Raw genomic sequence first — 19,406 nt, forward strand, 5'->3', positions numbered from 1 at the left:
GGGAGTTTTGTGGTTGAAATTTAATAAAAGTAACAAATCCTTCAATCGCGGGTCAATTTGACCCCCATAGGAATGAATGCAATACGAGGAATGCTTCAGTACACATAGAAAAACCTACAAATGCTCAAAATTCAAACTAAAAATGCTAAAACTTCTTTGTATAAAAAAAATATTTTGTAATGTCTACTTTATCTGAATGCATACTGAATAGAAATGACTTTAGGACCCAGCGGAAACAGTTCATTTGCTCCATCTAGTGGCAAGAGTCTGAAATATCATGTTATATTATTTGTTTTCCACAAGAGCGAGTCGACAAAGACTCCCAATGTAAGATATTTTGAGCTGAATTAAAAGGGTTATGCATAAAATTGTGAGTTATTTTGAATTCAAGTTGAAAGAATGTGCTTAAATTACTATTTATTTATTATTTATTGATCAAATCTAGTCATTTAAAGGTAAATAAAATAAAAAGTAACAAAAAATCTTTCAAAAAAATTGCATTAAAAAAATATTATCAAAATGAAATAAAATAAGCTTTCTGGAAAAAAAAAAAGCATTATAATTTCAGGGCTTCGGGTCATTTTGACCCGCGAGGGAAAGATGTGTTACAAAGCGTGAGGGTAGGATGAGGGTAAGCTGAAAATTGAGTTGCAATGGTGCATTACTGCAAAGGTGGATGAGGACGGATGTAAGACAAAAACACATGTTTCTCTGACATGGACAAATTAGGCTTTACTTTCAGTGCTCTAAAAGGAGTTCTCATATGGAAACAATGAATGCACTTTTTTCCCCCACTCGCTTCAAATCTCATTTGATCCTGGTTAGATTCACGTCTCTGATCTGGAATTCCTCTGCAGAAAACATCTACTCCCACCTGGACGAGGAGAGTTCGGAGTCTTCGTCTCTGACCACAGCGCTGAGCGCCGACAGGCCCTGGCCGAGACCCAAGATCTTCATCTGCTACTCCAGCAAAGACTGTCCCAAACATCTCGCTGTCATCCAGAGCTTTGCCTTCTTCCTGCAGGACTTCTGCGGCTGTGAGGTGAGGCTCTGCCTTGATGTGTGTTCAAATGTATGTACAGGGAATATTGGGGTCAGTAAAACCACGTCATATAGAGTTGGAGAACAGGTTTGTAATGTGTATGTGTGCGGATGACGCCACCTAGTGGCAGTTAGTTTGATTATTCCACAAATAATAATAAATGTATCCTATTTAACTTTATTAATGCATGTTCCTGGTTATGTGCATGATTCATTAGTGTTTGTTTTTTACAATATTAGCTGGTGACACTTTACAGTTAGGTCTACATTTACTTAACATGAACAATGATAAATACTTCTACAGAAGGTGAAATAAAACTGACAAGCATCTTCCCATATTTGTAATGAGAATCATTTATAAATCTGTTATCGATTAACGAAAGAGGAGCTTTAAGGTTATTTTCTGCCAAAATAAAAGCTCTATAGTTTAATGTTTGACAGCAAAGAAATTAAGACAGACATAACTGTGTTGTAATTTTACTGTTTATTATTTATTATAATAATTACTATTATCATTAAATGCTCAAAAGTTATTACAATAGTTCTTTATTGATTAGTTTAATAGTTTAATATATATATATATATTATTAATATTATAGTAAATCTTTTTATTTGACAGTAAAATAGTTATACATTTCTTTGATTAGTTTATTATTATTATTATTAAATGCTTGTTACAATGTTACTTTATTGAATAGTTCTTATAATCAAGTAATCAAAAATGATGCTAAAATATTATTTTGGATAATAACTAGTAGTAGTATTTATTTTATTTTACAGTGAAATAGTAATTTTTTTTTTATTGATTTTAATTTTTATAAATTAATAATCATTTAAATAATAATAAAAAAATATATATTTTACCAGTAACAGTAGCAGTAGTAGTATTGATGTTATTACTGTTATTATTTTATAGTCATATTGAATGGGGAAAACTTTTCTTTTTTTGTCCAGCTGATCACATGCCTCTCTGTGTGCATTTGTGGGAAACTTTAATGCTTTTAAAGGGATACTTCACCGCTGGAAAGATGAGTGTGTATTTAAATTGGGTCATTTATGTAGTAGAAATGTGAAATTATTTTAGAAGTTGGTGCCTTCTAGACTGAGAAAAGCCAGAAAATGTATTTTTGGCTCATGTGGATGAAAGACAACAACTCCCAGAATGCACTTGCTTCGCTGCCCTACGAGGACACGCCCAAGCCACGCCCACCGGTTACAGAGGGCAGTGTCGGGAGAAATGATACAACTAGGCTATAGTGACTCGAAACTGAAAAGACGGCGTTTTATCGTGAGATCCCCCTATGGGCGGGTTGAAGACATGCAGAACGAGCTCCTCCTACTGGCTGGAGTCTCTCGCCTCTGGACAAAAAAGCCTCCGATGATGAAGCTAAATGATGATTTTTGCATCATCAGAGGTTTTTTCCAGACACACAATACAGAAATCTCTCGTCTCAGGGGGACATGAGGGAGGGAAGGACGGTCACTCGAAAATACTACCGGGTTTTGACTGATACAAAGCTTAATCCTAATCAGTGAAGTATCCCTTTAAGTGAAATTAAAACTTGACACTTACCCTCAAGTCATGGTATAAAAGTGTGTAAGAGTGCATGATGTACTTCAGGTGTGTTGTTGTGTGTGATGTGCAGGTGTCTCTGGATCTGTGGGAGCATCTGGAGATCTGTAAGGAGGGTCAGATGGCCTGGCTGAGCCGGCGTATCGACGAGGCTCACTTCATCATCACCGTCTGCTCCAAAGGTCTGAAGTATTTCGTGGAGAAAAGACACCGTAAGGGCAAGGCCACATCGAAGGAGAACAACCGAGAGCCGAGCGCTAGCGGAGACGCCGGGAACAGCAGGGATCTGTTCATCGTAGCCACAGCCATCATCTCAGAGAAGATCAAAGATGTGCATCAGAAGTCCTCCGACCTCTCGCGCTTCATGGCGGTTTACTTCGACTACTCTCACGAGAGCGACGTGCCGACTTCCCTCAGCCTGGCGCCCAAGTTAAAACTAATGGATCAGCTTCCTCAACTCTTCGCCCGACTTCACTCCCGCCAGCTTAGCCTGACCGACCGCGAGCCACAGCCACCGAACATCAGCAAACGCAACTACTTCCGGAGCAAGTCGGGCCGCTCGCTGTACGTGGCCATCTGTAACATGCACCAGCACATCGATCAGGAGCCCGACTGGTTCGAGAAGCAGCTCATGCCGGCGCCCGCGCCCAATAAACGCGCCGTTCCACTTCCCGAATCCGGGCTGGTCCTGAACGAGGTGAGACTGAAACATCCCTCGGAGAGCGACGTCCCGGTGAGGATCCTCTCGCTGAGTCTGTCTCGGGATGATCTCGGGGAAGGATCATCGGGTCAGGACGTGGGCTTGTCCGGGCCGGTTCCGGTTCTTCACATGGATGGATCCGCCAGTCCACCGGAGATGCCCAGAGACTCTGGGATCTATGATTCATCTGTGCCCTCGTCCGAACTCTCCATCCCGCTGATGGAGGGACTCTCCCCGGATCACGCCGACACCTCGTCTCTGGCCGACAGCGTGTCCTCCTCCTCGGGACTTGGTAGGAATTTAGCTTATCATTTATTTGTAGAATAATATTCCCCTTTTTTTTAAATGACACATTTAACTTCTGTATTTTCAAATGCAACATCATTCCAAACTTCTTCCCAGTTTGTTTATAAAAGCGGAGCTTTACGGTTTCTCTGAGATTTCCACCAAAAAAAAGAAAGAAATTATTTCAGCCAGAAATATTATTATCATCATTTTACTGCTGTTTTGTAAAATAAAATGACTATTATTTTTACATTGCAATAGTAATATATTTCTTTATTAATTACTTAAAGTTTTCTAATTTAAATAATGATCAAATAAAAAGTTTTTAATAATAATACTAATATTTATTATTATGATTTAATCCATTTTTTATTTTACTTTACAGTAGTATTATTGCCATAGTATAATTTCTTTTGTTGTAATTGAAATGCTAAAATAAAATATTATTTTGAATATTATTTTTATTTAATAATAATTTAATCATATAAATAATGATCAAATTAAAATACTATTTTTAATAATAATATTTATTATAATGATTTAATCATTTTTATTTTTATATTACAGTAGTATTATTGCAATGATTTGATTAGTTACATTTTTTTAATTTTAATAATAAAATAATAATAATAATTTAATAATTTTGAGTATTTTTATTGATATTATTAAATAGTATGTAGTGAATCTGATAATATGCCTGTTCACAGATTCGTCCTGAATTCAAACGTATGCATTCTGGATATTTAATATTAATATTTGGTAGCAGTTTCAGCAACTGGCTAGTATGCACTGTTTACTACATATTACCACATATATAAGATTCAGACAGTTTTGCTTCAGCATCGAGAGAATGGGGACATTTTATGTGACATTTTACAGCACTTCTAAATCCATTCTGCATATTTTTATCTTGATAAGTAGATAAAGATGCACTTTCAGATCGAGGTTTGCAGCAGTTTCAGCCTGTTGACGATCGTGTGTGTGTGTGTGTGTGTGTGTGTGACAGGCGACGAGGAGCCCCCTGCTGTCAGCTCTCTGCACTGCTCAGGACACACCATCTGTAAGGCAGAGCTCCATCACAACATCCATCATCACAGTGAAGGACTCGTGACCACAGCCTCCACCTAGTGGCCGTTCACTGAACTTGCATCGCCACTTTAATTTCTAAACATGCCAAGCTGCCAACATTAAACCCCCTTCATCAGGGAATACCCTTGACGGACTAGATCTTAAGGGATTGGACATTGCAGTGTCTGAAATCTGCAGGTTGTTTGTCGAGGCGCTTTTTAACCAAAGTGGTTGTGTACTAGGTATGCAACTGAGTTTGTGTTTGCATTACAGCCGTGTGTGTTACTACAAAAGAACCCATGCCATTCAGACCTTCTTGCCTTAACTGGGTTTCCGTGAACCTGTGACCCGTTATTCTGAATGCGCGAGTCGTTTAACATGTCATTTCACTTTAATTTATTGCATTAACAGGCTCCAGTTGTGGTGTTCACTGCAGACGTGTGTAGATCAGCACTTTGTGTTCGTCACATTAGCCCTGGTATCGTTTCACTGAAGCTGTTTTGAGGTAACGAGCATATCAAGAGCTTTTTAATGATTTTAGGCCTTTTTTTTAAAAAAATGGACCTTTTAAAAAAGTTTCAGAAATGCATAAACAGATTAGCGTAGGTTATGGCAAAGGGAAGTACAAGCTAAAAAAAATTGAGATGTGCCATTTCTATTTGTGTACTCTGTTTTATCCAGGTTTTGTACAGTTTTTATTAGAATATTAGAAGTGATTTCTACATTATATAAACTTTGTACTGTTTTATAGTACTCTAATGTAGGAGATACGACTTAATAAAACTAAGATTTATACGCATTGTGACTGTGAGTTATTACTGAAGTGTTTTAGGAAAAATGCTTGAATTTAAACAGTTTGCAGATGTTTGAATGCTAGAAATATGCATCAAAAATTAAATTACACATAATGAAGAGGCGTTTGAAACCTCCAGTAACATTTTAAGTGATTTATATTTGCATATATGCTGATTTTATTTTAAGCTAAAAATAGGCATATAAAAAAGTTAAAAATAAATAATAGAGAATTAAAACCTCCATAGTGACATTTTGAAGTTTGCATTCTCATTTGCATATGTGCATATTTTTATATACTAGAAATATGCATATTAAAAAAAAGAATGTATATATATTTGCTTAAATGCAGATTTATTTTCTATGCTACAAATATGCATTCAAAATTAAATATAATACAAATAATGAAGAGGTGATTAAAAATCCTAAGTGACATTAAGTGATTTATATTTACATATATATATTTTTTTTTTGTATGCTAGAAATATGCATATAAATGATAAAATATTACAAATATTGAAGTGATTAAAAACTTCCGAGTGACATTTCGAGTGAATTTGTATTGGCAGATTTGTTGAATGCTATAAATATGCATTTAATGTATTATCTTTTTTAAATGTGTGTGTATGTGTGTGTGTGTGTGTGTGTCTGTGTATATATATATATATATATATATATATATATATATATATATATATATATATATATATATATATATAAAATGGAGAAGTGATTAAAAACTCCAGTGACATTTTAAGTGATTTAAATTTGCATACAGATTTTTTTTTTGTGTATGCTAGAAATATATAAAATATAATAAATAATGAAGTGGATATTAAAAACTTCAGAATGACATTTGAAGTGATTTAGATTTCTACTTCTTGACCTGTCGTTTATTGAGCTCAAACCACACAGCCCTGTAATGCGGTGAACGCTGGAACCCCAGTGATGTGAAAAGCTTGAAGGAAGTGTCGTTCTCCTCTTCCACGAAGCAATACACAGGGTGTCCTCGCTCCAGGAGCGTTCTGGCCATCTTACACACCAGTAACTTGCCGTAGCCTTTACCTCTGTGTTGTGGTAACGTATAAAGTAAACCAAGAGCAGCGTGTTGGTACACGAGGAGCCAAGACACGGGCTCAGTGCCGCCCTCCTCCATCACACACAGTGAAGGATTATGGGAGATGTAGTTCAGCACTGAGTTATAGCTGTTACAGTCTCCGCCATACTTCCATGTGCTGTTCACCAGATGAGCGTGAGCTGCGCTGAGCGGAGGAAACCTGACTCCAGCCGAACTCACATCACTGAAGAGAAATGACAAAATGCCAAATATTAAATCAAGGGAAATTTAAGACAACTCTGTGCAAGAACAAGGTTTTGAAAATGTTCCCATTTCCCATGTTGTCATCTCCAATTTCCAAAGTTCCCATGTCTAACGTCCCCCTTTCCCATTTCCAACATTCCCACTTCCAATTTCCAAATGTTCCCATTTCCATTTATTGTTCCCATTTTATTGGAAACAACAAAATGTGCTAACTTCATTTAGAGAAACCCTGCAAAAATCGCAAAATTATGAAATTAAGTGATATATGTGAGACAAAAAGTCATTTATTATTTAAAAAGTCATAATTATGACATAAAAAGTCAAAATGACATTAATGATGACAGTCATGATTATATGAAAAGTTGAAATTATGACATAGAAACTATGACATTCAGTTGTGTTTATGAGAAGAAAATCGAAATTAACATATCAAGTCATATTAATTAATATTTTAATAATTAACATTTTCATCTCATGAAATTATGAGACGAAAAGTTGAAATTGACATAAAAAGTGAAAATATGACAATAAATCGTAATCATGACAGTCATAATCTCACTTTTCTCTCATAATGTTTACTTTGTATGTCATAATTATGATTCAGTATTTCAACTGTTCACATTTCTTATGTGGCAGAAATGGGCTTCCGTAGGAAACAAGCCTCCATACAAAATATAAAATAAATGGAAATTATAACAGCTGATTTCTTCAGTGCGTGTATGAACATGTTTTGTATGATTAAGCATCAGCCTGTGTTGATAAAGAGGATGATTTGATGGTGATGTACCTGTCTTTAAACTGCAGCTGCTCTGCGTCCTGCAACATTAACACATTCGTCACTACTTGAACTTTCCAAGGAAGTCCATGTTGATCCGCAAACTCCTGAGCCGCTTCTGAATGCCGGATGTCTAGCCCTTTATCAAACAACAGGTTAGTGCATGTTTCATTTGACCACAGTCAACAACAGGAGTGTACTCAGTGAATAGTGTGTGTGTGTACCTGCCAGTAATGTGAATGAGTCCTTACTGATCACACCAGGTGTGTCCAGAAAGCTCCTCAGGCTGGCTTTGCTCTTTGAGTAGATGCTGTATATGTTGAAATCTCCTTCCCGGTCATTTGTGCCCTGCAACAGATTTCAGCAGCCATTACATTGAGGAATAAGTCATAGCTATATTTTGCACAGGTGTTTACTTTGCTTTTATTATGTATTCATTTACTCTGGGTGTGTTGTGTTCAGTGTTTAACTGAGCTGTGTGTGTGTGAACGCGTCCATGATGTGTGTGTTGTGTTGACCAGTAAGAACTTTACTTTTTTTTTTTACTTTTTTTTATTTTTTGAATGATGTGTGATATGTGCTCCTTTGTTTTCCATATGTGTGTATGAGGACTCTACCTTCGGGTACAAATAAAGTAACTTGAACTTGAACTTGAACAGGAATGTTTTTACATTTGCTTTGGTTTCATTAAAGTTGAAAATCATATAAATGTCTGGATTTGTAAAATGACATTACCTGAACTTTCGGTTTGCAAATAATGACAGTGAAATCTGGCCACTGGTCTGCAATAACCTGCAGATTGTGAGGTTTCCCTCTGTTTATGTTGAATATACAGCCATAAACCTGGAAAACAAGGCATTATTAACCGCCACTGCTCTTGAAGAAGTGAAACTAAAAGCATTGTGGGGAAATCTGATTTCAGTATAAAGCAAAATACTTTATTAAAACTTTCACACCTTGATGGACTCGGGGAAAAGCTGCTTTAAAACGCTCTCAGCCTGTGTGAGTTCCTCTGTCCCGAGAACGATCATCCTGTCACGATCACGGAAATCACAAGATCCAAAGATGAATCTGCCAAATGACAATAAGGAAGTGTTTTAAAAGTCTCAGCAGCTGCGCGTTTCAGACTCACACATTACAGCAGTTAAATGGTGGATTATACTGTAGAAGTTATCATTTGCATTTCTATCAAATATTAACTTTCATGCTGTCTAAACTAAAGTGGTTTGCATGTGTTTATTTGTGAGCAGCTGGCCGGATTATACTGGTCAGGCTGGTTTGGTTTGATAGTTTTGGGCACTCTGAAACCATTTTACACGATGAAAACCAGCATAAAGCTGTTTTTTCCCCAGCAAGAAAAGTTCCTTGAGGGTTTTTCAGCAGGAGATCTGCTAGCCTGCTGCTCTGATCGGGTCCTGGGCTGGTCATGTGACCTGCTGATGACGTAACGCTCCCCCGCACCATCAGCTGCAGTGAATATGAAATGGATTTCTGCGATGGAAAAGCTTTGCATCTCTTCTAGTGTTTGAGTCAGTGAGATGAACTCAAGCATGGGCGTCTCTCATCAGCAGAATGCAGAAACACGAGAAGCTCTTCACTGACGAATAAACAGAGGTGTGTTAAACCGTCTGTGTTTTATGACTGTTAATGTTGCACCAGCATACTGACACACACCTAGATGATTTCGACTGCTTTTGTTCCCACAGATTCGGATCCTGCCAGGATGGTTTGCATTCTGATCCTCTTTGCATCCATTTCCTCAGCTCTTATTGTTTCAGGGGAAGGCATGTTAGAAAAGTACAACAGTAATGTCATCGGCGTGGCAAACTTTGCCATGAACTTCCACAATCGCAGGAGTAGCTACCCGTACGCGTTTAAAGTGGTGGACATCATATCAGACACGACTCAGGTAACTGTCATGTTCATCACGTGACGCACATCTGCTTTACTCTGGTGGATTTGCTAATAGTGTGTGTGTTTGTTGCAGCTGTTTCCTCCTGCACGGGTTAAACACATGTTACAGGTCCAGGCTGAACAGACTGTGTGTGAGAATCAGGCGAGTGTGAATCTGACACACTGTGCTTTACAGGCTAACGCTGAGGTGAGACATTACATCTAATCAGAGTTCACAGTTTGTATTTTTCTGGTGTTTTGTGATGCATTTTAATAAATATAGAATCTTTTTTTGAGACAAGTGAAGAGCACTACTACAGAAATTTAACATTTTCTGGTTATGTACATATATTTGAGGCATATGCAGTTTGAACCCCAGTGTAAATGTTAAAATGTACTATTTGCATTTTGGGCAATGCAATAATGTAAGGTAATGCAAAGCAATAATTCAATGCAATGCAATCATTTTGCATGTAATTGAATGTGTAATTGAAATTATGTGAACAAATGTATAATCATTTTTGCATGCATTTTGATTGAAATGTGAATATATAAATATAATATATATATTTCTTGTTTTTCCCAGAACATGACGTGCTCCTTCACTGTCCTTGCAGTGCCAGGAAACGACTACATCCCTAAACGAATGCTGTCAGATCACTGTGCCTGAGGATTATGACGGAGATATTTCCTAATGCTGGAATGTTGTCAGCAGAGCATGCTTTATTAATCTGTGCCTCATATACTTTGTGGTATGTTAATAATAATACGCATCACTATCAGTATTTTAAAATATGTTTGAAGCATTTCATAAGCTGTCATTTTCAACTTTACTTAAAAGCCTGTATTTCTCTTCGAGTAACAGCGATTCAGTCTTGTCAAAAAAATTAAATAAAATGCAAATAAATTATCTCATAGCCTTGAATCTATGTATCTATATATATATATATATATATATCTTTTTGTCTGTACTTTAGTGATTTAACACAGCCTTTCTCAAACTTTTTTCAGTCAGGGCACCTTTCAAAAGTGCATAAAATCTCAAGGCACCCCAGTGTAAAATATAATTTAAAAACACTGCATAACCCAAATGTAAATGCAAATGTCCTTTTTATTTAGACAGGAGTCAGGACAGTAATGAACAGAGCATAATACGAACTGTAAATAACAATAATAATAACAACTTTATAGCAACTTTATAGCACCTTTAAAAACACAGGTTTGCAAAGTAATTCACAAAATAATTAATCGGAGACACAAATGCTATAAAACCGTAAGAGGTGGACCGCCCAATACAAGAACCCAACAACAAATCCAGACCAGGAGAACTAAAATGAAGTGCAGGATGCAGTTAAAATAAAAAGGGGCAGACACAATAAAAATAAATCACAATAAAATAAGATACAATACGATAATAAAAAGATGCATTTTAAAAAATGCACCAGAGATAAGCAGGAATGTTTTTCCATATAGTGCTTGTTTCCATCCGTGCCATATGCGCATGCACACACACCCACATACACATACACCTGCACCCACACACACAAACAATAATCCGCAACGAGAGAGGGAGAAAGATCTACATGCGCGCATACGTGCTCACACAAGCCGGGCGTGGGGGTGACCACAATCAATGAGAGACGTGAGCCTGGTGCGACGCACACAGCCGCCCTATCCTGGCAGGGATGGATGAGAGGCAGACACGGAGCTCCTGGTCCACAGTCCTCAGTCGCTCCCTGTACTTGTTCTTGATGTACGTCAGGCTTGAAAAGCTCAGTTCGCACAGATAAGTTGTGGAGAAGGGTAGCAAAATAGCAACAGCGCTACTTGAAGCCACTGGATACTCTTTTTTTTCACTGAAATCCTAAACCTGTCCAATTCCATGTCACCAAATCTCATTTTCAATGTGCGGTCATCCCTGATCTCCATCAGTTGCTCCTGTGTTGGCAGTGGCCAGTCCTTTGCGCTCTCCAGAGCGCTTGAACTCCAAGGATCACGGACCCAGTCAAACTGTGCATAAGACTCCGATGGAAAATAATGATTAAATCGCTCATCGAGAGATTTCAGATGCTGGGTTATGAGATCAGAAACTGTACTGCTGTTTACATGCACATTGCACAGGGGAAACATATCCAGCCTGCCCTGTCCCACAAAGGAACGCCAGAGTGTGAGCTTAGATCTGAAGCCACGCAGTTTGTCAGACGAGGAGAGGAGGTTTTCTTCTTTGCCTTGCATTTTCAAGTCAAGTCAAGTCATCTTCATTTATATAGCGCTTTTAACAATGTAGATTGTTTCAAAGCAGCTTTACAGAGATAAGCGTATAATTTAAGGTAACAGAGATTGTTTCGGCTTTACAGCAGATTTAAGTTATTTCCATCCAAAGTTAGTTTTGATTGATTTGCCTCCGTCGCAACGATCACTTGTCATCAAATCAGGGGCCGCTAAGACGACACCATTCCCTCTACACAGACTTTAAACGCGAACCTGTGAGAAACACTGATGGCGTTCACATGCGCATTTAGAATGGGTTCTATAGTTATGTGCGTTTGAATATACGCAGGTTTGGAATTCCCTACAAGCCAAGCCTAAACAAAGTACTTGTCTTTCCTTATAAATTTTGATAAAGAATTTTATTTTATTTTGTTGCTTTGGGGTAGGAACGCGAAACGAATTTTCCCGACAACACCTTATCTGTAGAGTGGTAGTGGGATCCTCCATAGGGAGAGACTAGTTGGCAGGCACTTCAGCACTGCGTTGTCATCGGTCCAGGCGAAGGTCCTTCGTCAGATCTGGATACGGCCTGGATCCGGCAGGCTGCAGGAAAACCTCGGGATAAACACAGACATTAAAATTAGCGTAGATGCCATTCTTCTCATGATGTAACGAGTACATCAGGATTTTTGGGAAGTGTTCCCGGTTCCGGCTGACCTAATATATGCAGCCTAACATTAAATTATAGAAGTCTATAATGTATTATGTGAAAGCTAGGTCAAAGAGATGTGTCTTTAATCTGGCTTTGAACTGACAGAGTGTGTCTGCTTCCCGGACAATGGTAGGAAGACTGTTCCAGAGTTTTGGTGCTCAATAGGAAAAGGATCTACCGCCAGCAGTCGATTTTGATATTCTAGGTATTATCAACTGGCCGGAATTTTGAGATCGCAATAGACGTGACGGACTATAATGCGTTAAGAGCTCGCTCAAGTACTGCGGAGCTAAACCATTTAGTGCTTTGTAAGTGATCAGCAATATTTTAAAATTGATGCGATGTTTAATAGGGAGCCAGTGCAGTGTTGACAGAACCGGGCTAATATGGTCATACTTCCTGGTTCTGGTAAGAACTCGAGCTGCTGCGTTTTGAACCAGCTGTAGTTTGTTTATTAAGCGTGCAGGGCAACCACCCAGTAGAGCATTACAATAATCTAGCCTTGAGGTCATGAACGCATGAACTAATTGTTCCGCATTTGTCAATGAGAGCATATGGCGTAATTTAGATATATTTTTAAGATGGAAAAATGCGGTTTTACAGATACTAGACACGTGACTTTCAAATGAAAGATTGGTATCAAAGAGCACACCCCGGTTCCTAACCGACGACGAAGACTTAACAGAGCAGCCATCGAGTGTTAGACAGTATTCTAGATTATTACGTGAGGATGTTTTTTGTCCAATAATTAGAAACTCTGTTTTTTCAGAATTTAGAAGTAGGAAATTACAAGTCATCCAATTTTTTATATCCACTATGCATTCCGTTAATTTTGTGAATTGATAAGTTTCGTTAGGTTTTGAAGAAATATACAGCTGAGTATCATCGGCATAACAGTGAAAGCTAATTCCATGTTTCCTAATGATATCTCCTAAGGGTAGCATGTACAGAGTGAACAGCAACGGTCCTAGTACTGAGCCTTGTGGTACGCCATACTGAACTTGTGATTGATGAGACATCTCATCATTTACTGCTACAAACTGATAACGGTCAGATAAGTATGATTTAAACCATGCTAGTGCATTTCCCGTAATGCCAACATAATGTTCTAATCTATTTAAAAGAACGTTGTGGTCAATGGTGTCAAATGCAGCACTAAGATCGAGTAACACTAATAGCGAGATACAACCACGATCGGATGATAAGAGCAAATCATTTGTGACTCTAACGAGAGCTGTCTCGGTACTATGGTACGGTCTAAATCCTGACTGGAATTTTAATGTTCAGCTCATTGAGGTGCTTAAAGATGTCAGCCAAATACGCAAGTTTTAGGCACCATTGCTCATCTGCGAGCAGCTCTGCATATGCAGATTTTTCTTCTGTCAAGAAGACTCGAACTCTTAACTCGCACAATCGGCCCAAAACCTTCCCCCGTGACAGCCAGCGGACTGCCGTGTGTAGCAACAAGCTCTGATGCTCTGCCCCCATTTCCTCGCACAGAATCGAAAACAGACGGCTCTTTAACGGGCGCGCCTTTATGAAATTAACAATGTCCACTGCTCTGTCAAGCACGTCCGAAAGTTCTTTTGGGAGCGTCTTTGCAGCAAGTGCCTCTCTGTGAAGGAAGCAGTGGGTTGTTCGGATGTCAGGGTTTTGCTGTTTGGCCCTGCTAATGAAACCTTTGGCACAGCCCGTCATTGCAGCTGCACCATCAGTACAGATACTAATACAGTTCTTCCAACTCAATCCTCCCTTTTCAAGATACTCAGTTGTCACACGATAAATTTCTTCTCCTGTTGTTTTGTTTGGCAGCGGTTTGCAAAATAAAAAATTCTCTCTAATACGGTCCCCATCCACAAACCGAACATTTGCCAAGAGCTGAGCGTGCCCACTCACGTCCGTTGACTCATCAAGTTGTAAAGAAAAATGTCCACTTGTCTTGATTTTCCCCAAAACGACATCTTCAATGTCCACAGACATGTCACTGATTCGCCTTCCTATTGTACAATCCGACAGCGGGACCTTTGAAATTTCTTTTGCAGCTTGAGGTAGAGGTCTTCACAGTGAACCCGAGACCCGTCGACCCGGGACCCGTACGGGTTCGGGTCGATATTTTAAATGATCAGCCGGGTCCGGGTCGGGTCCGAATTTATTACTTCGGGTCCCGGGTCTGTTTAACATTGTGTGTAATACCCGTGCGATCTGAGTCATTAGATCAGACTCTGAGAAAACCCGGCCGTGATTAGACACTGCTTGTGTTTTTTTGTAACTTGCAACTTGTAAAATTAGGACACTCAAAATAAATTGCGTTAAAAAGCATATTTTAGGTTGATCCAGCTAGCGTGCATGTGCAGTCTCAAGCGCGTGTCATGTTTCTATGGCAACCAGTTACCGCTTCAGTGAGGGACCGCCAAACCGCGCTTTAGATTTTACAATATAAATTAACCGTCTTGTTTAATCTTAAAGTTTTAGTGGTCAGATTCAGACTCGATGCAGAGCAGAGAGCACGGAGATGATAGCAAATAAATAACGTCAGCGGCCATGGCACTGAACGAGCATTCGTTATTATAGTTCAAAAGGGCAAACAGTCAAAGTTATTATGCGAGTTAACTTGAGTCAGAATGTAAGTTACATTGTGCAAAGTTGCATTTGTCATCCGTCACCGTGACATCAAGTGGACTTTTGAAGCTGAAATAATGAGTGGATTAAGCTTGGACTTGGAATAATGAGAAGAATAACATGAATAACTTTCTTGTCGGAGGATTGTGTAATGCATGATCACAGCCAGTCAGGTAACGTTAACGTTAACTTACAATGAAGGGAGAGGAGACTACTACGCTACCACGGCTCCTTAAATTAGGTAAGACAAAAAGTTGTATTTTTCGCAACAGGTTTATTGACTTGTAATAGCAGTTTAAGGTGGAATATGTGACAATCGGGTCCAGTCAGGTCTGTGTCTTCCCGGCGGTTTCGGGTCCAGCTTTCAAATAATAGACGGGTCCAGGTCGGGTCCGGTTAGGCATTTCTCGGATCTGCACGGGTCCGGGTCCGGGTCCAGCTTTTGAAATAATAGACGGGTCCAGGTCGGTTTGGTTTAGCACATTACGGACCCGTGAAGACCTCTAGCTTGAGGCCCTAGCATTTTGTTCACTATTGCTGTACATGCTGGCATAATTACAGTATCTGCAATAGTGTGAGGCGTCTTTGTTTTAGCTACTATTTCAGCTACAAGGTAGCTAGCTTCCAGTGCCTTCTCCGAGACTTTAGCGGATTTAATCATCATTTGTTCTTGACGGCTTTGTTGACTTTTCATTCTAACAAAATATTCAGGATCCTTGTCAGCAAGTGATGGATGATTGGTGGTCAGGTGTCTTTTAAGTTTGCTCGGAACCATCCCTTGGTTTGACAGTTTCATCCCACATATTAGACACAAAGGAAGAGGGCATGTTGCATCCCCAGTACTGATGAAGCCAAATTTTAGGTAATTGTCGTTGTATGTTCTCTTTTTAGTCTTGTCTACCTTTGCGACCTTTGGTGCCGACTCAGAGCTGGTGGAGGAAGTAGTAGGCTGAGGCTCCATTTCACAGTAAAAACTGTCCGGTTCTTGTGGGGCTTTTCTTTTTAAAAAACGATCCATGATGCTGTTGCTTGTTTCTTGCTTTTTGTGAAATCAAATGTATTTTCGCGGTTAAATTATAAAACAATGTAGCCAACTGCACAGTCACGCGACCCCGGTGGGGACGTCATGACAGTTACTGATGTGAGACGGATTTTTATGGTTAATTTTATATATACACTGCTCAAAAAAATTAAAGGAACACTTTGAAAACACATCAGATCTCAATGGGGAAAAATATCATGCTGGATATCTATACTAATATGGACTGGGTAATGTGTTATAAACGAAAGGATGCCACATCGTTTGATGGAAATGAAAATGATCAACCTACAGAGGATTGAATTCAAAGACACCCCGGAAATCTAAGGGAAAAAATTATGCAGGAGGCTTGTCAATTTTGCTGAAATTTCATTGCAGCAACTCAAAATGGTACTCAGTAGTTTGTATGGCCCCCACGTGCTTGTATGCATGCCTGACAACGTCGGGGCATGCTCCTAATGAGACGACGGATGGTGTCCTGGGGTATTTCCTCCCAGATCTGGACCAGCGCATCACTGAGCTCCTGGACAGTCTGAGGTGCAACCAGGTGATGTCAGATGGACCGAAACACAATGTCCCAGAGGTGTTCTGTTGGATGTAGGTCAGGTGAGCGTGGTGGCCCTTCAATGGTATCATTCCTTCATCCTTCAGGAACTGCCTGCATGCTCTCGCCACATGAGGCCGGGCATTGTTGTGCACCAGGAGGAACCCAGGACCCACTGCACCAGCATAGGGTCTGACAATGGATCCAAGGATTTCATCCCGATACCTAATGGCAGTCAGGGTGCCATTGTCTAGCCTGCAGAGGTCTGTGCGTCCCTCCATGGATATGCCTCCCCAGACCATCACTGACCCACCACCAAACCGGTCATGCTGAACGATATTACAGGCAGCATAACATTCTCCACGGCTTCTCCAGACCCTTTCCTGTCTGTCACGTGCTCAGGGTGAACCTGCTCTCATTTGTGAAAACCACAGGGCACCAGTGGCGGACCTGCCAATTCTGGTGTTCAACGGGAAATGCCAATCGAGCTCCCTGGTGCTGGGCAGTGAGCATAGGGCCCACTAGAGGACGTCGGGCCCTCAGGCCACCCTCATGAAGTCTGTTTCTGATTGTTTGGTCAGAGACATTCACACCAGTGGCCTGCTGGAGGTCATTTTGTAGGGCTCTGGCAGTGTTCATCATGTTCCTCCTCGCACAAAGGAGCAGATACCGGTCCTGCTGATGGGTTAAGGACCTTCTACGGCCCTGTCCAGCTCTCCTAGAGTAGCTGTCTGTCTTCCTGGAATCTCCTCCATGCTCTTGAGACTGTGCTGGGAGACACAGCAAACCTTCTGGCAATGGCACGTATTGATGAGCCATCCTGAAGGAGCTGGACTGCCTGCGCAACCTCTGTAGGGTCCAGGTATCGCCTCATGCTACCAGTAGTGACACTGACCCTAGCCAAATGCAAAACTAGTGAAAAACAGTCCAAAAAGATGAGTAGGGAAAAAATGTCAGTGGCCTCCACCTGTAAAACCATTCCTGTTTTGGGGGTTGTCTCACTGTTGCCCATCTAGTGCACCTGCTGTTAATGTCATTAACACTAAAGCAGCTGAAACTGATTACCAACCCCCTCTGTTACTTAACTTACCAGATCAATATCCCAGGAGTTTAACTGACTTGATGCTATTCTCTGATTAAAAAGTGTTCCCTTTATTTTTTTGAGCAGTGTATATTTATCTAAAATGAATTTACAATTTTATTAATCCGTTCATATGTTTAACCCTTTCACACGTAAGTTTAAAATATTCTGGCTGACCCCCCAGCGTGAGTTTTTCAAGGCGACCGTTATTTAGAATGTGTCACTTTATGGTTTCCATGGTGACGCGTCATTGCTTGTCACGTGACACACCGCAGCAACAACAGAGGTGAATGAATGATGATCTGCTTTTATGTAATTTTTCCTTTCTTATTCAAAATATTCACAAATTTGTTAGACTAGTGCAAAAAATGCCCGTGCAAAATCAGTTTTTGTGTGTGTTTTTAGTAATTGTTGGTTTGGTGTGTTTGAGTGCTCATTGTTACAATTACACAGCAAAAGTTCAGTGACATTTTTATTTGTGCATGGTAGAAAGCACACAGTGAACTCCGAGAAAACGCTATGCTTGAGCAAACAGTTTGTGAATAGGCTACTACAAATGATGCCCGTGAAAGAGACTGTGAACGCATTGAATAGGATGTTTAGTTGGTGAATAGCATAGGCTACTATTACACAGTAGCGATAGCATTAAGCGCACCAGAATGAAATATAATATTCAGAAGTAAACAGCATAGCTGACTTACAGATTCAGTTTACATCCACAAATGAATAAGCGCCTCAATTCAGGGAGCAGTGCAAAGTGCCCGTGCAAAATCAGTTTTTGTGAGCTGATCGCCATCAAAAAAGTTCAGGAGATATTTCTTGCGATGGCAATATGATCAAAAATAACTTTATATTGTTTCAATGGATTAATTGCATTTTGAAAAAAAAAAGTCATGAATTTATTGCATTTTTGGGGAAAAATAATCCGTTTTTATAATAAATCTTTGAAAATCAAAATCTGGATTTGAATTTTTTATGTTATTATAACCTAAAGATGCTATGTGAAAGTTTGAAACAGAAAATAGTGGTTTTCACACATTTAGTGGTTATCTCACATTCGAGAGATATGCGAATAACACACAGACAGACGTTTCTGTAATTTGATAGATGGATTTATCACGTTCTGGAACCAAACTATAATATTCAGAAGTAAACAGTGTAGCTGACTGAGTGTTTATTTTTAAACCACAACCTTCTTGGGGCTTCTTTGACCGATACAACCCTCTAATGTCAGAATGTTTATTTTTAAACCACAACCTTTTAAAAATGATATATTTAACGATATCTTTAGCATTTCTCATCCAAACAACGTCAAACTTGGCACTGCACTTACTCGTGACCGTAGCGAGACACCTGTCAAGTTTGAAATCAACAAATGATGCCCGTGAAAGAGACTGTGAACGCATTGAATAGGATATGTTTAGTTGGTGAATAGCATAGGCTACTATTACACAGTAGCAATAACGTTAAGCGCACCAGAATGAAATATAATATTCAGAAACAGCATAGCTGACATATAGATTCAGTTAACATCCAACATCCTCAAATGAATAAACGTGTTGATTCAGGGAGCAGTGCAAAGTGCCCGTGCAAAATCAGTTTTTGTGTGTGTTTTTAGTAATTGTTGGTTTCTTGGTAAAGAAAACACATTTTTACTCCAATTAATCAAAATGGATTTATCACGTTTTGGAACCAAACTATAATATTCAGAAGTAAACAGTGTAGCTGACTGAGTGTTTATTTTTAAACCAC

At 39.4% G+C, this 19,406-nt stretch overlaps 3 protein-coding genes across 4 annotated transcripts in view; 2 read left to right on the forward strand and 1 right to left on the reverse strand.

Moving 5' to 3' along the window:
• The window catches only part of il17rd (interleukin 17 receptor D), a 43,372-nt gene extending 37,901 nt beyond the window's left edge, over positions 1–5,471 (forward strand). Inside the window, exons 11-13 of the mRNA XM_079857812.1 lie at positions 858–1,042; positions 2,688–3,606; positions 4,606–5,471. Coding sequence (XP_079713938.1) covers positions 858–1,042; positions 2,688–3,606; positions 4,606–4,727 — 1,226 coding nt within the window. The 3' untranslated portion in view covers positions 4,728–5,471. The remainder of the gene's footprint in view (positions 1–857; positions 1,043–2,687; positions 3,607–4,605) is intronic.
• A 777-nt stretch (positions 5,472–6,248) lies between these two features.
• LOC307150782 (glycine N-acyltransferase-like protein 3) lies at positions 6,249–9,306 on the reverse strand (the record flags this gene model as incomplete). The annotated part of the gene is made up of 6 exons (XM_079858310.1): positions 6,249–6,760; positions 7,568–7,694; positions 7,780–7,903; positions 8,291–8,398; positions 8,512–8,626; positions 9,230–9,306. The coding sequence occupies 6 exons, from the start codon at positions 9,304–9,306 to the stop codon at positions 6,334–6,336; spliced, it is 978 nt and encodes a 325-aa protein (XP_079714436.1). The 3' UTR covers positions 6,249–6,333.
• Positions 9,279–10,433, forward strand: LOC307150783 (cystatin-2; the record flags this gene model as incomplete). 2 transcript variants are annotated; one of them, XM_079858311.1, is made up of 3 exons in its annotated part: positions 9,279–9,464; positions 9,543–9,656; positions 10,035–10,433. In XM_079858311.1, 3 exons carry the CDS (start codon positions 9,279–9,281, stop codon positions 10,116–10,118), a joined length of 384 nt encoding a protein of 127 aa, XP_079714437.1. In that variant the 3' UTR covers positions 10,119–10,433. The 2 variants fall into 2 exon arrangements, with proteins under 2 accessions (XP_079714437.1, XP_079714438.1); XM_079858312.1 differs by having other exon boundaries at positions 10,066–10,285.
• Between the last annotated feature and the right edge of the window lie 8,973 nt (positions 10,434–19,406).

The sequence above is a fragment of the Squalius cephalus genome, assembly GCF_949319135.1.
Source record: "Squalius cephalus genome assembly, chromosome: 22".
Taxonomy (NCBI): Eukaryota; Metazoa; Chordata; class Actinopteri; order Cypriniformes; family Leuciscidae; genus Squalius; species Squalius cephalus.